The sequence below is a fragment of the Cinclus cinclus genome, chromosome 16 (assembly GCF_963662255.1).
Source record: "Cinclus cinclus chromosome 16, bCinCin1.1, whole genome shotgun sequence".
In the NCBI taxonomy this organism is placed as follows: Eukaryota; Metazoa; Chordata; class Aves; order Passeriformes; family Cinclidae; genus Cinclus; species Cinclus cinclus.
The window spans coordinates 3,558,724-3,585,520 of record NC_085061.1 but is presented as its reverse complement, the minus strand read 5'-3'; the positions used below and the strand labels follow the sequence as shown (position 1 = coordinate 3,585,520).

General features: G+C 42.0%; 1 protein-coding gene across 1 annotated transcript in view; it reads left to right on the top strand.

Annotated features, from left to right (window-relative positions):
- Window positions 1-26,797, top strand: part of FOXK1 (forkhead box K1) — a 47,633-nt gene that overhangs the window by 8,994 nt on the left and 11,842 nt on the right. The window contains exon 2 of the mRNA XM_062503526.1: window positions 16,935-17,132. Within this exon, the coding sequence (XP_062359510.1) occupies window positions 16,935-17,132 (198 nt within the window). The remainder of the gene's footprint in view (window positions 1-16,934; window positions 17,133-26,797) is intronic.

The window sequence follows — 26,797 nt, the reverse complement described above, 5'->3', positions numbered from 1 at the left end:
ATAGGAATTCTTAGGAGAAAATTTCTGATTGCTACTGGTTTATAATAGAACTGCTATTATTTTTTGTGTGTTTTGTGTAAACAAGGCATATACAGACTGGCTGTTGAAAATAGGCACAATCGAGTAGTTTAGACCTGCACATCATCTGTTTACAATTGTGTAAAAATCACTGCAAACAGCCACGAGATGAAGTTGGGAAACAAGTTTGTTTTGGTGGATATTGATTCTGAATCTGAGGTCTCTTGTCACCAAGTGGGTGCATCCTCTTCTTTAAGAGACTACAGTTTCTTCTCAATTTCTTCCTGCTTTGTTCTACAGTGTAAGGATGAGAATTCCTATTAAAAAGAAATTGTAGCAGAAAATGGCCAGAATTCTGTTCCCCAAAAAGCTGATACTGCAAACTGTAGTTTGAACTGTATAGAACTGTAAAGTTCATATAAATCTTCCAGGTAAGGTACATCCATTAAAGTAAAATGTTTCTCTAATTCTGTATATTCTCCTGAAACAAAGGAAAGGGAACATTAAACTATGCCAGTAATATGACAGGGTAACTCTCTAAAACTTTCCTAATTCAAAAATAATGAAACCACTGGGGTGACAACTTCCACATATGCTTTGTTTTGCAAGAGTCATTGTCACTTCTGTTGGTTAAACTCTTTCTGAGGATTAAACCCCTCAGCACAGTTGTATATATTGGCAGGACTTAAAATACCTTAGAAATCTTGAGATTGTTTTTTATTGTTTGCAATCTTAACCATATCCTGCTAGGTGGTCTTTCACCAGCCAGTTCAGTACATCATCATCTGAATCATAGTAAAATTATTCTATTTTTTAGTAGAAGGGAAGGTTGTGCCTGGGATTGTCTTTTAACCTTTATTTTAAATGTCAATATTTGGAAGGATGCAGGTGGATATCACTTTGTAGACACTTGTGTAAGAGGCTCTCTGTTGCCCCAAATGTTTGTTTGGCTCTGAATCTAGAAGCTGTCAGCTTTTAAAACATTTAAACAACCCTCAGAGCTGTTTTAAAACAGTAATCCTGGCTTCCTCTAATGGGTATTGAATGGATTGTGAAATGTCTTCAGAGGGAGTGGAATGGACTTGTGTGAACATTTTGCAAAGTTTTAACTCCATATGGGTAGTTTTTTATAATGTATATAAATAGTACAATAGCTTTTCCAAATCACTTTCTAAATGAACTGAGCCAGCCTCAAAGGAAAATACATCATAGTCATGCTCTGCATGTTAGAACCCTCTTAGAGAGTCTGATTGAATTCAAAGGTTAGTACCATCCTACACACAGGCTTTTTCTGGCATATATATGTGGAAATTAGGATTTTTTTTTCCCTGAGCTTTACTGAGGTGATTTTGTTTTGCACAGCCTTTCCTAATGTGTTTATAGGTAGTTCCCTGGCTTTGGAAGGGTGAGTCTGCTAAATGACTTGTGTGAGACCTTTCAGGGTATTGGGCTGGCTACTTGAGAGCAAGCCCTACTATGATGAATGGCCCATTAGAAGAAACTTGATGGCATGGTAAATGAGATTTTACATGAGAATCAAACTGCTGTAGTGTATCCAGCAAAGATGCTGAAACAAGTGCCTCTCTCTGAAAAGGTTATTAGGAGATTTTATGAACTGCTATTTTCAAATGGTTCGTTTCCCTTTATTCTCCAGGGTACAAAAATGTCCCAAGACTCTGAATACTTGTAGTAATAAAGGAAGAGTCTTCTCGAGGAAATGGAAGTTAGGATGAAAATGGGACTAGAATTGAAGTTGCTGCTTGCCTGTGGCATCCGTGGCCAGACTTGTGTGGTGAAAGGGGCAGGATCTGCAGCCAGCTGAAAGTTCCATGGCAGTTAAGCAAAGATTTACAATTCTTGGTATTGAGTGAGGTATGGAAATGAATAACCAGTGCTTCTTGTAGAGGCCAACTGTGGCCCTGCATTTGGTTCCATACTGTCAGTACATATTTAATTCTTGGTGTACTGTTTAATTTCTTATTGAAAACAGAACTCTGTGTAGAAGCTGGTATAGGGAAGTTCCTCTGAGCGTGGGTGCAGGTGGGGTTTTTTTTTTTTTTTGGCACTGAGTTAGGTGTTAATTGTGGTTTATGATTGAGGGGGAAACATAGCTGAGTGTTTCTGCCAAATGAGCAAAGAAGGAAAATAGTTAATATTGACCTTTTTCATTTTAACCAAGATCAGGGACTAGCAGAGGCTTGGAAAGCCTCTCAGAAGGACTCTTGAATTTCACAGAAGCAGGGAAGGAATGAGAGGTGGCGGCAGAGGCTGAATCACTTCTTGTGGTCTCTGCTGTGGTAGAATGGAATCCAGACTTAGGCTCTTATCTCCAGGTTTATCTTGGATCAGGGAAAAATTGAGTGTGAATGGGGGCTAGGCAGCCTTTTCTGGTGCACCAGAAAATGGGTAAATGTGTGTGTATTCCAGAGCTGGTGTCGAGCAATTCTGTGACATCTCTGAAAAGCAATGTCAGACTCACTGCCTGGTGCTGCCATTGCAGCCATGGTCCAGGAGTCTTGAAGCAGCCAGGGGCTACGTGTTGTCTTTGGGACTGGGAGCTGTGGTTTGGCAGTGCTCCCTTAGGACTGGGGAAAGTGGGAAATGAGAAATCCTGCAGGAAGGTGAGACACGTCAAACCTTTGAGCCTTTGCAAGGGCTGAGCAAAATGTGCTCCTGACCCAGGACTGCTATTTCAGCCTTACAGTGTAGAATTTGGTGTCTGAGGAAGGACTGGTGCACGATGAGGTGGCCAGAGCAGAACACAGAGTTAAATGTCATCCTGCATTGTTTCATAAGAGGTGCCTTTCACTGTGCACTTGCACTAACTTAGTGGGACAGCAAGTTACCAAGGGGGTGGATGGACTAACGTTGTTTATCACTGTACTGTATTTTTCCAATACCATAAAACCTTGGCTGCTGTCAAGCACACACTTGAAGTATATTTATCTCCACGGAGTGTTTTTCTCTTTGAAACTTCTGTTCCACTCCATAGTTCTGCCAATTTGATCTGTACTTCAGCTTTGTTTAAGGGCTGTTATCTGGTAGAGTTAGGATTTTGTTTTGGTTTGGCATTTTTCCTTTAAAACATCACATGGGGATCTAAAATGAAGCTGCTTTAGAACTGAACACTCAGATATGATTTTTTTTTTGTACCAGTGTTGTTAGAGTGACAGTCATATAAACAAATCTCTGTGTTCTCTGAATAAGCCCCAAACTTCTGGGAATGAAGAGTCCTCCAGGGCTTTGTGGAGATGCTGCCTTAAGACACATTTTAGCTGTGGATTCTTTCAGGATGGACCCTGGCTGAAGAGGACTGAAATCCCCACTTTTTTGCAGCCTGCTCTACAGAGGTCCAGAGGCCAGTAATGACTACAAGTTGTTCAGAAGCGTTTGAAGTGTAGAGCTTCTTACTCTGTTACCCGGTCTAGACAGCTACCCAGCCCCATGATAAACATGATTAAAAACCCCGGAGAGATCCTGTAAATCCTAAATACGTGTTTACCACATGAGCAAGGTGGGCTGCACTTGTAGAGAGAAACAATTGATCCTGCTGCCCCGTGTTGATTTTTGTGGCTCTAGCATGTGTGGTAAGCAGGAGAGGAGTTAATTTTAGCTTGATTAGCAACACAGAAGGGAATCAAGATGACTGTTGTAAATGGCAGTGGGATGAGATCAATGAGGATAGTTTATTTCCATGCATCTGAGTGGGTGTTCTAAACAACCTAATTTTTCTTTTTTCTTTGTTTTTAAGAGAACCAAGAATGTTAATGCATTTAGTCCTTGAAATCCTTCCATGGCTGCAGTCCTGGATATTTTATTGTTGCATGGTCATTGCTTTAAATGAACACCAGGTGCTTGTGTGCTGTTCCCCAGCACTTCTTTGTTTCCTGCTCTCTGTTACCTGGCTCAGCAGCAAGTGGCGAGTGGCTCTCAGTACTGCACTCTCCATTTTTCTCCTACTCACCTTTGTTTATATTCTGAAGCATGTTCCCAACTGTTTATGATTAAACATTGCTCAAACAGCCGGGTTAAGATTTATTGACACAAAGGAGGCTGGGAGGAGGGAGTGGCTGGCTGGTCATCTGTGTCTCCTTGCAGCTGATAGTGATGTTATTGACGTTGTCCACGTGTCTGTGCAATGGCCGTGGTGTGTCCCAGAGGCTGCTGTCCAAAAACACTGGCAAGGGACTGATCCCTGGCAGCACAGCCTTTTTCCTTTTGTGTGACACAGTAAAAGATCAGGCAAGGCAGTTTGTAGGTGATGCACTCCTTTCTCTTCAGCTTGGCCTTCTGGAAACATCCCATGGCTCTTGAGGAGGGGACCTCTGTTTTTCTCTTGATGGGAGAGGCCTGCTAATCTCCAGGGAGAGAAATCAGGATTTGAAACTTGCTAAAGGGGTTGTGACCTATGGGAGTTTTAAGCCGTGATCCTTTTTAAAAAGACATCTTGAAATACAGTGCTGTTACATGGAATGCAAGGAAGTTCAAAACGGAAGATTGGAAAGTGATCACTACTTAGGAAAATAAGTTAAAATACAGAAATACTAATAGTTAAAAAGAGACTGAGTTCATTAGAAAAAGCCTTCTCTGGAATTAAAACTATTTGTTTCCTGGCCCCTCTTAGCTATGTACAAACCAGATAACTATTTCGCTTTTGGAGTGTCTATATGTGGCATGTTTTAAGTTTTGGTTATTTATTTTCAAGTCAAAGATACCGATCATTTTCAAGTTTTAGGAAAAAAAGTTACAACACAATATTGACAATGTACTAAAAAATTAACAGATTGACCAGCCTAACAATGAAAGGCATTTTTGCACTTATAAGATTTGACTATACAAGTGAGGTACACACACGCGTTGCACGTAATTTACATTTTCTCTGAAGATCAAATATTCCTTGGCTGGTGCAGAAATGGTTAAGATAGGATCTAGACCTCCACAGGCTGGAATACCTGATTAGAGCAGCCATAGTACACAGGCTGTTGTGTGTTATATAGAGTGTCTTAACTCTCCTTATTTTTATGTATACAACCACACACACAACAAAATAACATAATAGGCTTGCTGTGTGTTACAGATGGTATCAAGCATCTGCAGTGCTGATAGTGAAACTTTCTGGTGCTGGCAGCCAACTTCATTTAAATAAAAGCCTCGTCTGCTCTTTGTGCCAGCCCACTTCTTCGGTGGCAAACTTTCATATAAAGTTTTTGATGTCAGGCCACTCGTTTTGACACATAAAACACCTCCCTGTTCCCAAGCTTCAAAATAAGCAGCAGCTTTATGGTTAATTTTAGCCTTTAAGGACATCTTACTAAATGTTCTCTGTTAACACCCCTGGGAATGCAACTGCAGGGCTTTTCAGCATCAAAAAGCTGAAAGGCAGAATAAATGAGAGAGTGGAATTGTCTGGCAGAGTGTGGTGCTGGGTGAAGACGTGGCTTGCCATATGACACACAGAAAAAAGTTCACTGTAACTTAACTGTGCTCAGAGACATGAAGTTGTTTACAGTAAGGACCAGACAGCAGAACAGAGCAGCTTCTGTAAGGCTGTGGTGGAAGTGGGGCCAGAATTTACCCTGGGGAGCCTTTAATGAAAAAAATCAAACAAAACCCCTACCCAGTATTGATCAAAAGATAGATGCCATTGATGCAGATTAATTTATATTGATGTAAAATCGCATCTGATTTTTGTGGCTGTAGGCAAGACCTTCTAAGGCTCCTGCATTTAACACCTTGGCAGACTTAAGTTAGATCTTCACTGGCTGTACTCCAGCCCTATGTGCTGCTGACCTGCAGTGTGCAAAGGAATAGGAGCACTCGGGAAGGGAGCAGGAATTTGTGTTCTGATAGGCAGCCCTGTGCCCAGCACTCCTGGTTTGGAATGAATGGCATATTTTGAAGCTGACTCCAGTGTTTTGAAATGTGAAGCTGAAGGAGGTACAATTACAGCAACACCTCTTTGTTTCTCTCTGCCCGGTGGTTGGGCACCCAGTAACAACCATGTTGTGTTGTCATGAGTATTTAAGGGGTGACTTCTGTGGTGGGTTTCAACAGAGACCCTTCACCTTAATGGTGTTTGTTATAAAAACCTATTAATTATATTCTTTTGATTACACTGAGGCTTGGTTTCTGACATCGTCTGGAAAAAATTGTCAAGATTTTTCTTGACAATTTTAATATAAGTTTTTAAGGATCAGTTTTAATATAAGTTTTAGTAGTTGAGGCTTTTTGTGTTTTTAAAAAAGAAGTGAATTAATCCCTAGTCAGGTAGGGATTGAGTTTGTAAGTAACTGGTGATAGTGATGGTATTTTGAGAATATCCTTCAGCTTTTTTGCAGGCAATAAGGTGAATGATCAGACAGAGCTGGCTTATAGTTGCTGCTGAAAAACTTTCAGAAAAGTCGTTTTTGAAAATGCTCATTCTTGACAATTTGCACTTTGATGACTCCCTGGAGAACATTGGAGCAGCTTCTGCTAGGGTTTTTTTGGCATTGGACTGAGCAGGATTATTATAAAACGCATCCTGCCAAGCTGGGGATAGTAGAATCTGGAGAAGACCTGTTGATAATGTTAATGCTCCAGGCAGCAGGGTGGCAACTTCAGAGGGAGCCTCCTGCTATTCCTGCTGCTCTCCATTAGCAGATTGAAACACCCTTCTCAGCAGTTTTGGCAATTTCTCCCCTGTTCTTCTGGGAACTTCTATTTTGATACTCCATGAATTTATTCCCTGACCTCGTTGCAGCGTTTCATTACACTGAAAAAGTGGCACCTATAATATCTTACCTGATTTGCTCTTTTTTTTCCCTTTTCCATGCTGTTTTACTTAAAGGGGAGAATCTGAAAGTAAAGCTGTGCTTGATGTCTCAAATAATTTTCAAAGAGTGAAATCAGAACATTAATAAAGAGATGTAAGGAATGTAAAATGAAGACATATACACAAAAATACAGCTCTTGATTCTTCACTGCTAATTCTCCAGTGTGAAACGGCCTCGAATGTTCTCACTTGAATGAAGAATTAACTCAATTTATCCATTTGCTCTCTGACAGCAATTAAAAGGCTTGCTAAGAAAGATCAGAAATTGTGGGGAAGATGTGTAGATTAAAATGACTGTTGGAGTTTCACGGCATGATATCTATAGTCCAAACCTTCCTGAAGGTTTTACTTTTAGCATCCCATTTGTTTGAGCCTAAAACCAAAATGCTTACCTTCTTCTGTTTGCTTTTAAAGAAGATAATATATGAACCAAATCAGCATTTTGTAGTTCTTTGGGTTGGCCTTCTGGGATCTCTTTTCCCTTTTAGCCTTTCTTACCAGCCTGGGGGTGTTTATGCTCCTTCCCCCCCACCACGTATTTGGCTGAGTTTCACTCACTGCCTTTTCCTGGGATGGGCAGTGGCCGAGAGCTTGCAGTTCTCAGTGTTGTGAAGGGGGATGTCTGCAAGGACTGAAGGATCACAGATATTTTCTGTGTGCATCTCTGTGTGCCTGCTGCTGGCAGGGAGAGGAATCCCAGAAGTTTGGTTAAATTTTGCTGTGAACATTTCTGTCTTCAAAAGGAGTTTGCTAAAATACCTACTTGAAAATCTGCCTCTGTGTGGAAGTGTTTCTCAATTTGTTTGAACCTTGATGAAATGGCATAGAGGGAAGCCCTGTGCAACTGTGCTCAATAGAAACATTCATTACAGCTAATTTACTTGGTGCTTTTAAGAGATGTAACTATTCATAAGTTGTGGTTTTGCCTGATGCTGCTGGTAGCATTTGTTTTAAGTAGATACACTTGCCTGCACATGCTCTTTGCCCATCTGAAATCTTGTCTGGCTGTGTTGGAAACCTCATTTTAAGCTTGGTGATCTGCAGTGTTAGGTAAATCCCAGTGTAACCTGGGTGCCTTCTCATAAAGGGTAGAAGTCTTTATCGTGCATACAATTCCAGTTAAACAGTAACAAGGAGCATAAAGAAAATGTCTTGTCTGTGACCAAGAAATGACAATTTTGAATTTTCCTGAAGCATTGTCCTTGTTCAGCCATCTTCTCAAGGCCATTCAGTGAATAAGCTCAGGAATCAGAAGGTATTAAAAAACATTGATTTTGCAGCATGCAGAGGCTGTGTATCCCATCTGAGATAAGCACAAACCCACTCCTGCTCCCGCAGATGGGCCCTGCAGGTTGCCATGGGAGGATTGCCATGGGTACATAGCCATGGAAAGCTCCTGTTGGAATGCAGAGAACATTTTTGGTCTTTGTTTTGTCCCCTTGTCACACAGCTGAGTGACTTGGGATTTGAAATAATTAGGCTGGATTTTTAAAAAATGGTGACTTCTCTGATTCAGGGAGTCTTGAAAATTTCCAGACTGAGAGTATCAGCATGTGGCTGATGTGATTTGCCTGATAAAGACCAGAGCTTTTCTCAAAATGAATGAATTGCAGTTTGTTTTCTGAAAGGAGAATGCAGTCTTTGGATCATGTGATGCTTAAATCTGAGTCTGTGGTTACATGCTCTGTCTTTTTGTAGTCTATTACAAATCTGCAACATTTTTATTGGTACCTTCTTCTCTCCTTTCTCTGCTTGATATTTTCCCCCTCCCCGTTCTCTGTGTTAGTGATGCCATCTGGAAGGCAAGCTAAGGGATCTGATTTGCCTGGCAACTTAGTCCCAACAAAAAAGGAGATGAATAATTATTCCAGCTACCTGGTTTGCCTTGCTGTGCAGAGGTTTGGATGGTACTGTTGGCACGAGGGTGATACTGAGAGGAAATGGCAGAAGAGAAGGAATGGTGGTGGAGTGAAGGAAATACCTCTTACAGCAGAGAACCAGATTTAGATGGTGTTAAAATAAATCTACATGAGATTGAGTGACACAGTTGATACCTCTTTGGGGAGATTATTTTTAAGGCAGATGAAACCAGTGAGCCATCCATGTGAGACACAGAATTTTACCAGGTTTCTTGTTACTCATCCCAGCAAGTCCAGGAAAGATGAGGATTTCCAGGTAACTCAGATGTGTTTCAGGAGAAGGAATCTGGAATTACAGGGTAGTCAATAATAATTCTACTGGACTGGGTATAAGGAGTTCCTGATAACTTCAGTGTGAGATTGCCTTTACTGAAACTGGATTTACATTATTTCTAGTACAGGAGCAATACCTTAGGCATGGTAATGCCAGGGACCCCAGAACACTGATGTTCAGCTACTTGTGCCTCTGATGAAACATGTCAATGGAAATAGTTGCTGGAACTTTTTCTGGAAAAAGTTCCCTGCAGAAGAAAATTGAAATTCATGAAGTGGAGGTAAGACCACTGTATTTTGAATTGAACTAATTATTTCAAACATGAGCTCACTCACATATGCACACAGGCAGTTCTGGTTCAGTCTTGGCTGACAGATGAACTCCTTTGTGTATCTGCAGTGTTAAGCATGACAGCATATATTAAATAGAGTGAGTGTGCTACAAAGCATGCGAGGCAAGTGATTTGTGAGCTCAGGGTAACTCTGGGGTTAGGAACCAGTCCTCCAGATCCAGACTCATGTGGTGACTTACAGAATAATTATAACCAAACATTACAATGGGTTGCTCTGTTGTTGGAGCAGTGGGGGAGATCACTGTAATCCTTTATTTGCAGATGATCTCAGTACTTTTTAAATCTAGTTTTCTGTCAGTTATGTTACAAAGAGTAACAGTGATTTTTCTAGCTTTTCCTCTCACTGAACAATAGTAGGATAATACCAGAAGTGTTTTTGCAGGCCACTCTGGAGTTTATTTCCCTGTACTGCTGCTGTTTGGCCAAGTGCATGTCTTGCTTTTCTTCAGATTGATTTGATTCATTACAGGAAGAACAATGTGGATTCTGGACTTCACCATTTACTTGCAGACCCTTTTCTTATCTCTTCATGTATACAACAAATTATTTTACCAGCCATGAGGTATTTCTCTGTGTGCTTGATAAAGGACTTTATGGGTAGGTCTTCAATAGGATTTCTGTGCTAAAACTGCTCAGAGCAGTAGAGCAGTTGAAAGAGAAATAGCAAATGCTGAAAACTCTTTACTTTTAACTGCAGTAATCTCAAAAATTAACTGATCACTCTTAAAACTGTGGTAGTTACACTGCCTGTGTCCCGAAGCCTATAGAGATGTGTAAGGAAAAGCATTGTATTGACTCTTAAATTACCATGGTGATAGGCACATGCTTGTTTTGTGATGTGTATTTAGACTAAAAGGAGTAAAATGTATCTGTCTTCTTTCCTCCAGAAATCTCTGTAGTCTCTATGCAATTTACTTTTTTGTTTGGAATGCAGATAGCACTACCCAAGTAGATTATATAACTGGTATCTTATTGGTATTGCTTACCAAGTGCTGTTTAGGGGGAAAAATTGTAGGGTAGGGAGTGGAACAGGAAATTATCTTTATTTATTTATTTATTTATTTATTTATTGCTAAGGCGGGGTGAATAGTACCTAATCTCGGGTGACAGCTCAGACAGCTTTCAAAGCTTGTTGTATGGTTTTTTGACAATCATTCAAACTGATATTAATTTAAATTCACTTATGATAGAAAGGTGGTTTTTGTACTTGTGCTGTTGCCCACCTTGCTGCTTCAGACAGCTTAGTTCCAGCAACATAATAATTTTGAGCAAAATACTTGTGATGATTATTCCCATTGGGGGGTGTAAGGGTTGAATTTATTTTTGTGAAGGCAGAGAACATTAGTTTGGTTGTTTTAGTTACTGAAGTGGGAAACATCCTTCTCAGTATTTTGCAGTTGAAGTGTTTTGTTTTGTACTAGGTGATGCAGTGAGGCTTTGTGCTATAGAAAAGCTGAAGTTCTGAAAAGCACTGCTGTCCCCGGGCAGAGTTCAGCATCACAAAGCAACAAGTCTTGGTCAATAAATACTCCCAGCTCAGCTGTTGCAGAGGTCACAGCAATTCTCAGAGCCTTGTTTTTGAAGAAACTAGAATCTCACTTAGTTGTTCTTGTCTCAGTTTGCTTATCTCTCTGTGGGCAGACCTTCAGGGCTTAGATAAAAGTTTAGTTAAGTGAAGCAAACTGTTACCTTTTTCTAACCAAATCTAGTTTCAATTTTGGTGCACAGGTGCTTAAACTTTCCCAGTGAGTCTTTTATGTTGTCCAAGGCACATCCTTTCACGCTGCTTCAAAGGGTTTTATGACTAGGGAGTGGGTTTAGGATTTTCATAGATGTAGGCTTGTGGTTCTTTGCTTAGCTGGTTACAGAAGATGAAGAAAATGGGTTACAGGAGGTAACTGGCCATGTTTCTGTAATGGCTGCTCTGTACAGCACCTGCACATTCATTGCTGCCTGAAATTTTGGTATTTATGGTGCACATTCACTGAAAGGATGACAAGTATCCATCTTGCCCTCCAGCAGAACTATGTCTGGTATCTTGAAATAGCTGGTAAGGGTAATAGCCTGACAGAGATAACTGACAGCAAATTCTCACTTATACTGAGAAACTCAACATGATTTTGGAATTTCATTCATGGAAATACTACTGTATTCTTTGGGGTGAGCTATGTGTAATTGGCACAAAACCAGTGATTTTCAGAGAAACAGCTGTTTCGTGGGGGTTGTTTGGGGTTTTTTATCTTCTACAAGGGTTTATATGGTGATTCTTGGTCAAACTTCAGCCAGTAGTGGCATAGCTCTGTACCATCATGACGTGCTGCTGTGATTAGAGCTCTGGCTGGCCACTTCTGCTGAATCCAAGGTATTTACTGGTTGCAGAGATAAGTGCCTCATCCTCAAGAGTTGAACTACTGTCCCCTCACATGATAGAAACACAGAATTGTTTAGGTTGGAAAGGACCTTTAATATCATTGAGTCCAACCATTTTCCCAGCACTGCCGATGGCACCACTGACCCATGTCCCCAGCTGTCACATCCACAGGTGTTTTAAATTCCTCCGTGTTCCCAAACACTGCAGTCACACGTCTTTTAAATCCCTCCTGGGACAGTGATTCTACCACTGCCTTGGGCAGCATGTTCCAGTGCTCGACAACCCTTTAGGGGAAGAAATGGTTCCCAATGCTCAATTTAAACCTCCCTTGGCACAAGTTGAGGCCATTTCTACAATGAGGCCTCCTACAATGCTTCTCGCTCGACCTGCATCTCTGTAGCACTGTACCAGGGATGCTACTGGTGCAGTTATACCCTCAACATTCAGGAATAACAGGATTTCATAAATTATAGTGAGATAAAGTAGACAAAGATGGTACCAAGTTGCTGATTACAACGCATGTGTAGTAGTTGCAGCTTACTTTTCTGGTTATTCCTTTTGCATGATGAACTGGAATGATGTTTATATATAACATAGCATGCTACATTGTGTTTATATATTCAACATAATATATATAAAAATATCATTCCAAGTTTTATATATGCATGTTATATGTATATTTTATATATATGTTTCACCTTGGCTTTCTCATGATTTGTCTTCTTTTGTCACTGTGCTTTTCCTCTGTGTGAATGTAAAAGCATAAATCCAGCACAGTTTCCTGCCTCCATTAAAAATCTTTAAATAGCCTTTTCTTGCTGTCATGCTGCAGATCTTGGCAGAAGTCATTTGGTGCTAACACCGCTCAGGGTGCTTTAACAAAGAAGTCAGTGACTGTAATAGCTTCTATTGAACTTGGTACTATGTTACAGCAAATGCATCTCCGTTCCCTTTGCATCTGTGAGTAAAAGGTGCTTTGAGGAGGAGGAAAATGCCTGCTTTTTATAGAGCCATGCAGGGTATGCAGTAATTTTGTCGGGTTTTTTCCTCTAACCATCTTTCCTGAAGTCTGCTGTAGTGTTACTGTTTATGTAAAGTCTAGTGTTTCCTAGCACTTTATTTTCAGACTTTATGTAGATGAAATGCTTGTGGTCACTGTCACTGGTTCACCACATAAAGGATGCCTAATAGCATGGGAGCTGTGCTGTCAGTGGGAGGAGCTTGCCCAGGAAACTTTTGGAAAAATCTGTCTTGTGTAAAACAAGCAAACAAAATTCTAGCAACATCTTTTATATGACTGTAACCATGTGTGGAATGTGCACTCCTTCTCTTCCCCTTGGTCTCCAATGTATATATAGCATTCAGGCACTTGCTATGGATTCTGTGCACTCCAGCAGGCAGCACAGAGCCAGCAATCCATTTGCTGTGACTCCCTCTCCTGCCTGTAGTCTAAGAAGGCAAGAATTGTTTCTCTGCAGTTTGTGGAGGTTGGGGAAGCTGTTGGTGTGTTTTGAGTTTTAACACAAACTAAAAAGAAAAGAAAAAAGCTTTCTATTCTCACTGCCTTGCAAGGCATCCTAGAGAAATTGCAACCCTTTCCCACAAGGAATCAATGTATTTGCCATACTGTAAATGTGATTTCAGTCCATATGATTTCTATGGCCAGGGATTGATTGCAACACGTACCTATCTGTAGCAGGTTATTGAGTAAACTCAGCAGATCTGTAACTGAGGCAGGCTCTTCTTGCCAGTAGCAAGACCAAAGATTTTGCAGACCATTAATTCATCCATCTAATCAGCTGGAAATTTCAGAGGTGCTTGAAAGAATTGCCTCTTGGGCACCCTTGGAAATACCAGTTAACTTCATTATGCTTTTTATGTTGAGTCTAATCTGTGCTTTCAGATTGATCTTTTTCTCATAATGAAAATCTTAAGCAGGAGTAAAAATTGTTATTGCATCTTTGATAGGAATCATGCAACATGGATCAAATAGTATAACTCAGTTTAAATAACCTGAAATATATACAATAATCTCAAGGAATGCATGCTCAGTTCTTCTTGGATTGTCTGTCTTGTCCTGCTTATTTTCTCTAGAAGTGTAATTCTCAAAGGTTTAATTCATGCACTAATGTGCCTCACTCCTTAATAGGACTACCTGATATAACTTAAGTTTATCCTCTTGGTTGGAAAGAGGGTAATTAAGGGAACAGTAGAAAAATCTTACTGAAACTGCATTCATTCGGGTTCAGTGTAATGAAAAGTGGTCTTCCTGTGACAAGATGCTTCAAAAGTCATGTTTTTCTAATTTTTCACTGACACGGTTCCCCAGCATTAGGCTGTGTCGATTTGAAGCAGTGGCTTGGGCTGTGCTGGTGCCCCTGTTTGCATTGCTGTGGTGGTTGTGATAGACTGCAACAATAATCTTAATCCGGGGCACCTTCTCACCCCTGAGGGAAGGGAGGAGTTCCGCAGGAATTTACAATCTGCTTTGCATTGCATTTCTGTTTCTTGGGTCACAGGTTTTACATCAGGAAAAGCATAAATTCGGCTGCGTTACCCCCAGCTTGGCTTTGCAGGTAGTGTTGGTACTGAAGCCAGCACGGAGCAGGCTGCAGGACTTTCTAAAGCTGTGAGCACCCTTGCATGTATCCACACTCCCCTGTTTTCTTGGGACTGGTTCCTTACAAAATGGCCATGTTCATGCTAGTTACCATAATCCATGAAAGCTGCTTGTACATCCTGAGTTCTGCTTCAGTGAACTGGGAAGCCTGTCTGTCTAAAAACAAAGTCACAGCAGCCAGCAAATTGTTTGCTTGTGTAGTCAGCCCAGCCCAGGCTCCGTTTTCTGTCCCCAGTTGCAGGCTGAGATTGTGGGTAAATCACATGGCTGCATCGGGTGGCTCTGGGGAGGCTCTCGGGGAAGAGCAGTGCTGGATGGGCCTTTTCAGCACATTTACTGCCTTAGTTTACATTTCACATTTCAGGTGGACTCATGATTTTGGAAAAGTAACAGATTTTCTTGAGATTGCCCACACTCACAGGCTGATGGGACAGCCTCTCACAGTGGTTTGGGTGCAGGTATCACTTTTTATTTAATATTGCTGTAGCATCAGTAAAGTGGCGTACTTTACCATCACCTTAGAGCAGTTTAGGAGATGTGCATCTTGCATTCCTGGGTCCTTCTGAAAAGGAAGACATAAGTGTCAGTGGGATAGAGCTCCTTACTGCTATGAGGCAGCACAGGGGGATCTCCTGGCCTCAGCAGTGCTGCAAAACTGCCTTAGGGCTCTGTGCAGTCAGGCCTGTTGATCAGCAGCAGGCTGGGATTGCACTGAACACTGCAATGATTTGTCCTTGACTCAGGTGTTGGAAAATGCTGAGCAGTTGGTGTTACAGCAGAGAATTCCATCTCCTGTCACAGGCAGCTCAGCTTTTCCCTGATAAGGGCTTGAGAAATGATGAAGCTTTGCTCATACTGGTTTTGAGCCTTAGTCCATGTGATGCTCATTGCAAATACATGTACTTTGAGCTTTTTCTCTTTAAGCAAATCCATGTAGCAGTACAAAGCTTAAAATCCAGGGCAGTGGCTCAACGTCCTTGTTTCAGGTTCTTCTCAGGAGGTTGGTGCCTGCTGCTGGCAGACACTGAAGGCACGGACACTGCTCTTTTGAACTGTGCCTTCATGTTGAGTCTGCAGGGAACCCTGTTTAGAAGGGTTAGATAAGCATAATTAGGCTGCATTGCCAGCAATGATGTTCTCATTTAATGCATTAATGAGTGCAGGTGGCAGGACCTCTGAAGTGAATTAAATGCAATGCAAACTCTTGTATTAGCAGAGCCATTGTGAGACACTGAATGCTAAGCCAGCTCATTTGAGAGATGAGGTGGGAGGTGGGAATGAGCTTCCCATGCCTGATTGATAATTTTGAGCACATACATACAGCACAACATGCAGCTTGTGCCAAAGAACCAAGAGCAAGCGTGTTTTAGGGCTGCATTTCTGTCAACAGCAGCATTAAGATAAGGTGGTCACAAAAACAGATTGACTTGCTTGTCACCTTCTCTTACCTGGTAGGATTCAATAATGCATTGGTTAAAAGAATTCTGTTCAACCCACACCAGCACTTACAGTGCTAGAACAACACCACCCAAATCCCTTCCTTTCCTTCTATAGCCAAGATGCTGGAATCCAGCACAATTACTGTGCTCTGCTGGCCTTTCCCACGGTGAAACCTGGTTTTTATTTCCTGCTGCCTTAACCTTAGTATCAGTGAAATGATCCCTGGAAAGCTTGTATTGATTGCACATGATTGTCTAATTAAAGTGCAATAAGAAGAACTGCAGAACACTAGCTCTTACAGCCCTGTGCTTATTGTAGACACTGTAAATTAGAAAGGTTTCTGTTCAAATATGGAAAATGTCAGTGCTTATTTCCTTTTGAATTTCCAAGCATCTCCTGAAGGCTGCACTTGTAGATGTGTGATTTTTTTCTTTTCCTAAATAACAATTGGTATGAAGTGTTACTTAGAGAAGGAATGAGGCCCCACAGGCTTGCAGGGGCCCTGTTCTAAACCTGCTAGCTGTAACCCTAAAGGGAGGCACTTCTAAATGAATGTACTTTAATCTGAAACCTGCTAGATGATCCTTTAACATCATGTGCACAAATATAAATGGGTATCAGTTATACAATATATGGAGACAAGTCTTCAAATAGTGCTCTCTGGTCTTACCTGGAGGCTGTTTGTTCCTCTGCTTGGACTTTATGGCTGTTTTGCTCCCTATTGTTTGTGGTTTGATACTTTCTGGTGACTTGGATCTTCCTGAGATGTGTGCAGTTAGCTAATTAAAAATAGATCCTAGTCCTTGATACATTGCAGGAACCCAAGAGTTTGTTGTTACAGGAGTACATCTTGCTTAGTCACTGATTGAATATATGGCCTTGAGGAAATTACTGAACTTACCCAAACCTTCAGCTTGCATCTCATCTCTAGATGACCCATGATCCGCTGTGAAGTATTTACAGAACTTTATGAACAAGCAGTAATTCTGCCCAGGACACTGGGCAGAAAATCAGTAGAGAATGGTGGACTTTGAATTAATTAATGATGCATTGACTGCATACAAAACCCCTTAAATGCATTCATTATCATGTGTGAAACTGACTTTTCCCTTTCTTTCCCTTCCAGGTGTACTTTCCGATTCCCTAGCACGGTTATAAAGATCCAGTTCACATCTTTATACCATAAAGAGGAAGTAAAAGAGGAAGCCTCAACACATCCCCTTCGGCCACTTTACCCTCAAATATCACCTCTGAAGATCCACATCCCGGAGCCGGATCTCCGGAGCGTGGTCAGTCCCCTCCCATCCCCCACAGGCACTATCAGGTGAGATGTTCATTCTCAAAAATGTGTTCTCTGACATCGGTCTGTCAGCCCTGTTTTGTTTGGTGCAAGAAATGCCCCATTGAAAATAATTAGTTAAATGTCTGATGTTCAAAATGTTGGAAAACTGCTAAAAACCTTTCTGGTGGCTGGCAGTAGGGCACAAGGGTTTTGTTTAAGAGCTCAGAGGGTTCAAGGGTAAACGTGAGTGTTGGTTTCACACTATAGAGTTACATATAGAGTCTATCTTTGGCAGTGGAATTAGAAATATTTATTGAGAGCTACCTATATGCATGGAGAAAAGAAAGCAGGCATATACTTTCTATCTTAAGGCTGCCTGTTTTATTTTTATCTCAGTAATATTCTGTTGTTGCTGGGTGGTGCTGCTATTATCTGAAGTTAGGGACAAGGGTGGCCATTGGCACGTGGTTTCCTGGGAATGGAAGGAAATGGGGGTAGGATGCTGACCATGTACTGAGGGGCTGTAGCAATCTAAATGTACATCTGGGCGAGTATCCTGTTTTGTAAATTATCTGATCCGTGGATGTGCAGTGGAAATAAGCTGAACTGTTGCTGTATGGAATATTTTCTTTCTTTTTCGGCAGAGTTGAGGTTACATAGTTTCAGTGAAATCTTTTAAAGTTAAATCTGTTACTTGAAGTATAATGCATTTTACAAAGTAAAGGAGACTCATGGCACAGGATGATGTATTAGAATTTTAAAATGTGTGGGCACCAAAATAGCGAGAGTGTGCCTGGTAATACTAGTAGCCTTTGGGTTGTTTTCTTGTCTGTACATTTGTAAAAAAGTATATTATGCAAATCTCTTCTGGCAGCATTAATTCAGTGAGTAGTATTCAAATCTGCATGGCTGAGACTGAGACTTCAATGTCACAATGAAGCCAGTTTGGGTTTGCATGATCTGGAGCTTGTTTGGGTTTTTCCGACCGTCTTACAGAGCTGCACAGATGTGCAGTGCAGATATTCTAGAAAGAGGGGGCTGGAGGTAGCTGTGGTTTTAGTCCTCTGTTCAGGCACCGCTTTAGTTTATATTTAACCTTCCCCTTTTAGATGAAGCTTGTTGCTGGGAGGGGAGGGGGATGGTTCCTTTGCCAACATATGGTAGTTAGTTTCCATTCAGTCATCTTGTGCAAAGCAGCACAGTGTGGTTTGTGTTACTAACAGAGGCTGTATCTTTTGACTCTGGCATATGCCTGCAACTGATATTTGATTCCCTGAGAATGTTTCTTTTGCATAAGGAGAAAGTGGAAATAGTAGTGTTGAATTGTGCTCAGCCCCTAGCACAGTGTTTACTAAGGATGATTAATGATTGCATCCGTTTGTCTTGAGCAGAAGCTAATCCAGCCAAGTCTTCAGAAAACCTCAAAAGACATCTGAGGTTTCGCTTGCCAAAGCCCTTTCATTTCCGAGTTCCTCTTACAGAGGAGGGGCTGACACGTTTGTAAACATCCCTGCTCAGCCCCTTCAGCCTTCCCCTCTCCCCCAGCAGGGTCTTGCAGCTCTCCCCTATGGGCCAGGCTTTGGGAAGTAATTTGGGTGTTTCTACCTGAGAAGGGAATGCTCCTTTGGGAGCATGTAGCTGTGCATTCTGGCCATCTGACTTCCAGGGCACCTCTCTGCACTCTTGGTGGCTTCACAAAGCTGGGTGAGGCCGGCACAGTGTCTGCTCCTCCTTCCCAAAGGCTGAGCTGGGAGGGCTGGTGGGGCTCAGCATGAAACTCAGACCCCTCTCCCACTGCTGCCTTTGGGAGGTGGTTGCTGGGTTCTCCTCCTCCTCTTTCCTCTCCCCCTTCTAGTATTTACTTTCCTAATTTGGTGCGTTTGCCTTGCTCCTCCCTGATTGGCCCATGGAAAATTATTGCAGTTTGGAAATCCTGGGCAGGGTGAAATTTCCTTCTTGGAAAGTGGCTCCTGGCCCCCTTTTCCTGCCTCCGCCCTGGTGTAGGGCAAGGGCTGTACCTGCACTCCCTCCACCAGATCCAGCCCTGCCCTCCTGACCCCCAACCCTGCTCTGCCTCCCTGTTTGCACTACAGCTTGCTTCCCTGCAGGTTCTCCCCTGCAAGATTCTGGGTTTTTTCCAGCCTATTTATTTTCCCTCTGCAAAGTGCAGTGCCTAGAGAGGGAATGAGCTTTACTTAAACAAAACCAAACCTGCCATCCTCAGCAGCTTTGCAAAGCAAGATTCCTGCTTGTTCCTGGGGAGAAATGTGCTCACTGTTTTCTCAACTAGGTGTTTTGTCTCCAGGAGGGGCTGTGTGTGGATCTGTTTTGAATGCTGTTGTACAGCTGTAAGGGAAAATGTTGGTTGGCAGCATGCTGTGAGGGTTGCAAACAGGCATGGATTTTTTCTTCCTGCTTTGAGTTCAAAACTCCTTTAAAAAAAAAATAAATCAGGCTTGCATGTTCCAGAAGGGAAAAGGCCACTGTGGTTGTAAGAACTCAGTAGAAGCAGCCTGCCATTTTACACAACATATGAAAGGGCAGAGTAGCACCAAATCGCTCCTCAGTAAGTTCAGGGCATTGAAAAGCTCTGTGAAAATCAAGTGGTGTTTGGTTGAATTCAGTTCTGCATTTCAGGAGATAAAACTGAGTCACAATTTCACAAGTCAGTCAGTGCATGGCTTTAAGATTCTGCACCTTGGATTTGGAGGATCTTCTTTGAGTAACAGTGGTTCCACCAAGTTTCTCACCTATGCTGCAAGCACTTGCCTTTGCCTGATTTTGTGATAAATGCACAGTATCTACATGTATGTGATTCTGTGTTGCAACCCAGTCCACAGAATGGTTTGTGCTTGGATTATTATCAGATCTGCAGAGACAAGGTGTGATGCCGGACTGGTCTCAAAGTCTTGCTGAGTTGGAATTTAGATTTACAGTGTTTATTTGCATTTTTACTATAGTCCAGTTGTTGTTAATGGCCCTGTAGCAGTAACTTAACTCAGTTTACCAAATAGCATCTCTCTGTGGCCTTGCTCCTCAGAGCTGGGGTGGTTTTAATATTTATGAAAATTAAATTCTTTCCTTTGTACTTGCTTCCCTGCTCTAAACAGCAATTATTTTTTTCAGTGAGATACATAGATATAGAGATATATACACACATACACTACAATATAGAAATACTAAATGTCCTACTATGGAGAGAAGTATTATTATTCATATTTTACAACTGCTACTTCTGGCTTATCTCTGCACAACTTTGGGCTTGAACGTTTTGTCTTGTACTTGTTTGGGTTTTTTAACAGAAAGGGCATGGATTCTTAGCTCACAAACACAGTCTTTATCAGTAAAAAAATTTCTTTGACATGTAGGAGTGAAAGTCCTTAGGGCCCTGTGAGAACCACTGCTTGAAAAGTGCTTGTTGAGGTTCAGTGTTAACAGCTAAACTGGTACATATTCACTTGTGAACCTCAATTTGTATTTTAACTGTTAGTACTTAATGTGCTTGCCCATGTTTTGCTGTCACTAGAAGGGTTGATAAATAGTTTACAATGTAGTTAATGGTAAGAACAATGAAAGATCAACTTCTTTTGTTCTATAAGCTTGATTAGTAAACCAGAAGGTGTGAGCTGAATTGCTTGGTTTCATATGGTCCTTTTCTCACTAAGAGAAATGAGTTCAGTAACACATTGCATGCTCTGATAGCAGATTACTCAGAGGTAGCTGCAATTATCTTGACTTAGCCACCAACTTGTTTTGTGGCCTTTAACAGGTCATTTAAATTCATTGTCTGATTTTTATGCATGCATAGGGTAATTACTACTTCACAAGCGTGTGTAGTAGATAAATTATGTATTAAACTCTTATTCCATACAGCATGACAAGAGTGTGTGTGAGCCATGTTCCAGCAGACCTGCAAATGCTGGCTCTGCTTTCTTTTCAGACTTGGCTGGAAAAAAGTGGGGGGGGGGGGGGGGGGCTTTTTATAGTCTCTAGCATAGCCATGCACTGCTCTTTCACAACCCTTGGGATTTACTTTGCACTTGCACATTTACTCTGAAGGTGTGTAGGGGGAAGCTGAATGAAGCCTGGCTTCAGTGGATGAATTCACTCACTGGAGCAGGATGCATAAATATTCCCTGCTCTTTTTCATTCAGGCTTTGCCTCTTCAGTGGCACTATGAGCCACTGAACTGAATTGCCACTCAAGAGCTCCAAGGCAGGATTTTTGCAGGCTCTTTTGCATCATCTCAGTTATACATTACTTCCTGCACTCAGGCAGAATGCACAGCTCAGGCAACTCCCACAGTTGGACAGAGAGGTGATTATTTTTAATCACTTGAGTCTCCAAACCACAAGCCAAGGAGGATGATGCATATACATCACTTAAGAGAAGCAACAGTGTGTGCTGGGCTGGGGAGCTCCTACGCATGTTTATTGCAGATAATGGACTGTGTGCTAGAGGAGATGTGCCAAGCCATGTGCTGGAGGAAGGATTGCAGATGTCACCAGCTACAGGAACACTTCCTCTTCTCCAAGGAGTGTAAAATGTTTGCTGAATCCACAGTCAGAGTGAAGTCACTTCCTTTCCAGGGGAACACCACTGGAGCACTGACGAGTAATAACAATCTCACCTTTCGTGGAGAGCTCACTTTCTCTCACTTGTGGCTTGTTCAACAGCTTTGGTTTTCTTCAGCATTAAGCAGGCAGGGTAGCTCTCAGATTTCTCCTTTCACATCAAAATCCAGCTTGGTTTGGCAGTCTCACCACCTGTGATTGCCTCTGAAACCTGCCTGAAACATGCAACGTGCAAGGACTTGCCCTTCTTTGAGTTATGATTTTGGGGCAAGGCTGGGGAAGGTGAGAGCAGTGGAGGATTCTCAGCCATTCTTGCTGATTGGTGTATCGTGGAAATGCTTGTTTCGCAACTCCAAGGGCTGTACTTTGACCTGATTCTTGCTTATTGCACATAAAAAGTGTCCCTGTATCTTCATGCCCCTTTTTGCGGGCTCGCAAAATGGAATATTGGGGTAGTCAGAGGTTTATAGTATTTCTCCAACCATAGTCCTTGTGCCCAGGGCAGCACATCTCCAGCTTGCATTCGAGGAAGAGACTGAGGAGGATTTTAAGAAGTGGTGATTTTTTCTCTGTATCCAGCAGGGGCTTAAAAAATGCCCAGTCAGACTGGAATCTGTATACTGGCAGTGTTGCCAAGGCTGTAACTCTTATCTCTGCTGTGTCTCTGTATCTGCACGTGGGAATTTTTCAAAGGCACTACCATGTGCATACCATATCCTAAACCAGCAATGGTTTTGTTCTTCTTGAGCAGTGCAGATTCTAAGTGAGGTGAACTATTTTGTATGGGATACCAGGTAACCTTTCTTCTTTGTCATAGAGAGGATAGGGCTTTTTCTATATATCTGACTTAAATTTAACCTCCATAGCTTGATCCCTTGATTGAGTAATAGGGCAACTTTCCTGCATTCTACTACTGCCTCTCCTTCTGGGGAAATTGGCACTGGAATTTGGGTGTGTTTTGGTTTCCAGATTGTTCACAGACTTGTAATATGACCATAAATAAATAATGTAAGCACTTGTTGCTTCATTTTTTTTATTACCCCTAGTCAATGAAATGTGCCTAGTATTGAGAGACTGTGGAAATCTTTACGTGAGAATCTCAATGTGGCCAGAGAACAGATCCCTCTAGCAGTGTTCTGCCTCAGACATGGGTGTCTTGGGGATCATATAAGAACACAGAAAACAGAATAATGCTGACTTAGGTGTAGTTTGCCTCCATTTTCTTGGACAGGAGACTGCCTTGGAGCAGGGACTTCCTGACTGTGTGTCTTTTAAAGCCCCTGATGGCTTCTCTGTCTTTCCCTTTCCCCAAGAACTTGTGTTCTGTCCTTTTCCATTCACACAGACTTTATCGTCAGCCCTGTCTTACAGCATGTCACTCCCCAGTGTGGCCACAGAAGCAGAAGCACTTTCTTTTGTTTTGGACATGCTGCTCAGTTTCGTTTTGTGCTCACCATCTCTTCTGGTGCAAGAGGCCAGCAGCTAAACACTTCCTCTTGACTTTGTTTTTATAGCTCTGCCACTTTGCACCTCAGCTTCTATCTTAAACAATATTTTCTTATATGAAAGCCATTCCATATCTCCAGTCATCGTACTTATCCCTGTCAGTACCTTCTCTGGATCTGCTCTATCCTTTTTCCTTTCTTTTTAATTTTTTTTCTTTTCTTTTTTTGTTAGTTTGTTTTAAATGAGAGTAGACAAACACACAGTATCCTGGTGTGAATGCACCATGCACACAGTGGTACATCCTATTTTTGCAGGCTGATTCTTTGGTTAAACAAACTGATTGTGGACATTCCAGTAGCAATGCAGCACAGTTGTACACACTCTCCAGCAGCTCAGAGTTAATTGCTGCAAGCGAGTGCTGTGAACTTACAGGCTGGGTTCCTCTTGGCAGGAGTTGAAAGTGAACTGTGGTGTTACAAAGAACGTTCAAGCCCCATGTTTAAAAGGCATCCTGCCACTTACATGGGTGAGTGTATTGCAGAGACTGCCTTCAGCCCTCATCTTTCTGGCCTTCCTACTAAAGAAGGGTTAAGTCTGAAATGGAAAACTTGCTGCAGAGGACTGGTGTGATTCAGCACGTGGTTGTAGTCTGATTCTGAAGCTGAGTTCTCAGTGTGGTATTTAGAGAACTGTGGCTCAGTGGCTGCCTGCAGTCACTGTTTCAAGCTGAGATGCTGAATCCTCAGTGGATATCAAAGATCTCTGGCACTTGGGGCATTAACCATGGTACCATGGGCTTAAGACTGTGGGTAACTGCAGCTGTGTTGCTTCCATGCTCTGTGTCTTTCAGTGGTGTAAAACACTTGTTTCCTCTCCAAAATGCTGTCTTCCATAACAAGCAAGCTTAACCCAAATTAGTTTGGATTGCTTGTAAGCTAAGTTTGCCAGCATGGACAGTGAGCATGGATCACAGCAGTGTGGTAGGACATCACAGCAGGGTGAAATTGCAGACCTAGCTGTGCTTTTCTCAGTGAAAGGTTATAGTATCAATATTCATCAAGCTATGGCCAAGTATTGATGCAGTGGTAATATCCAATAAATGATTATTACTGTCCTTGCAGAGTTGATCTTTGCTTTATAGCACAAACAGGTGTTTTTAGGGAAAACTCTTTGTTTCATAATATTTTTAAAGGGGGTGTGAGTGCATACAAGCATCCCCGGCCAGCCCCTGGCTTTGGGTGGTGAGGAGAATTCCAGGAACTCCAGGAAACTGATGTCACTACATTGTGTTTGCTTGTTTTCTTTTGACTGCACTGATGTTTAATTTTAACTTAACCCTCAGAGGGGTATTTTTAGTAAAACTGTGTCTTTGCTCCTTCTGTCCCATGATGGGAGGGGAACAGATTGTGTCTCCTTGTTCTTTCCAATAGTCAGCTCTTTCTGCCTCCCCTCTGAAGAGCTGTGATGATTGACTGAGAGCTTGAACACTCAGCAGCATGTGTTACCCTGTCTGTGCATGGAGTGCCTAAACACTGGTGTTTGTTCTGTCCCCACATCTCTTGATTTGATCATTGATCCAGGCTGAAAGGAAGCAGATCTACCTGGACCAAAGGGCTTCATTCTGATAAAAGATTAGTATCTCTTCCAAATCTTTAGCTATTGCTGTGACTGTCCCAAGGGGCAGCTGCTTCTTTAGGGGATGATCATGATCGTGTTCTTCAGTGAATATCTGCTGGGAGAGCCTGGCTTTTCTAGAGGTTATTAACACTTTAGTTTGGAGGGGCTTTGTCAACACTACAGAGAGTCAGAGCCCTGCAAGGGATGGGTTTCTCCCTTTGTTTGTTTGGTTATTTTAAGCAGGAGATCATACTTAAAATTCAGAAGCTAGAGCTGGAGAGGCAAAAACTGAGCTGCTTGCTCTGCTGATCTTGAATAAAGGAATACGTTCTTTTATCTATCTTTATTTATGTATTTATTTAAAAGGAAAAGAAAAAGCAAGATATATGGCTCTGCAGAGCATGGATTTATTAGAGAGCTTTTCTTTCTTCCATATCTTTGTCCTGAGTTTTGGCTTCTGTCTCTGTGGTTTGCTGTTTGTGTATTTCTGCAGACAAATAACAAAATCAGAAAACTCCGTTTCATCCTATTCCATTTCTAGCCCGTGTGTTACAGTAATTGCTCGGGTGCCAAACACAAAAAGAACTGCTGTGTTTTTGGTTTGTCATTGTTTCATGTATGAAAATGGCTTTCAGTGGTAATTATCTGCACATTATAAGAAGTGTGTAAGTGAAAAAGATATTGAAAAATGACAGCAGAATAAGTAAATTCACACTAGCTCCTCATATGAATATTAAGACACCAAGAGTGTCTTCTGTGGTTCAGTACTATCTACTTCCAAAGCTTGGAGTAGCAAATTTTCATTCATTTACCTGCACAAAGAGGTCTCTGCTCTTTGAAAGGCTGGGTAAGAAATGCCTTTATCTCTGGCAAAGGGAGATCTATAAGTATGTGCTCATCAACATTTTATACCTTGCACTACCTGAAAGCTTTAGCTTCTGCTGTGCTCCTGAACAGCATCACCCATTTATGCCCAGGACTATTGGTGGGCACTGAAAGGGTTACCAAGTGCTGTACAAGGCTGGTATATGGGGCAGGGGTGAGCTTGGGTTCCCTGACACCAGGGTTTGTTGTGGCAGGATATTTCTGCTGGCTTTTCTCTGCCCCCCAGCCCCCCATTCTGTAATTCACTTTTAAAAGAAAGCAGTCTGGGTTGTGCTGAGCTCAGCACTGCAGCCATTTGCAGAGACACCACAAGGAGTAGCAGCACTTCTCAGTTTACAGGCTGGACTGTGGTAGGAAATGGTCATTCCTTACACTGACAAATTGCACCCAAGGTATTGCCCACTGAGCAAACAAGGGTTGTTTCACTGCTTCCCAACCATCCCTATGTGTGTGTGGGGGAAGCTATCCAGACAGTCACCTTTTGGGGAAGGGACCATGTTCAGTGTTCTTTCATACAGCATTTGGTGCAGTGCTCTGATGAGTGTCAGCATTTGTTTGTGTCAGTTATTGGGCATTTCACCAGTAAGAGGATTGTTTATGCCAGTTTTACTGAATTCTAGTTCCAGCTGTGAGCTTCAATTTGCATCTTTTCATACAATTTGAACTGCTTGTTTTGCTATGTAAATCTTCTGTGTATTGGTTTGCTTTCTTGTTTACTGTTTCTCTGCTCCTAGAAGACATTTGTAATCCTGGGATTTGGCTGTGCATCCTGCTGTTCTGGAACTGAATCCCTCAATTCTGGACAGCACAGGACAAGGCAGAGAAATAGGGAGCTTCAGCTTCCCAGACTCATCCCTCTCCTCCCATCCTTCCAGGCCAGGTTGGATGGGGCTTGGAAAAGCCTGGTCCAGTGGAAGGTGTCCCTGCCCGTGGCAGGGGATTGGAGCTAGGTGATCTTTAAGGTCTCTTCCAATCCAAACCATTCTTTGATTCTTCCAGCCCTACAAATCAAGGACGTGTGATCCCTAGACAAACCTTCCTAATTAGTTCTCATCTTGTAGCACTCATTTCTGTGTGCCTGAATGGTGTTGCAAATTATAGCCCCCTTTTATGTTTTTGTAGCGTTTTATCACCTTTCGCAGCCTGTGGTGCTCAGTCACCGTTCCTGTAATGCCATCTTGTGGT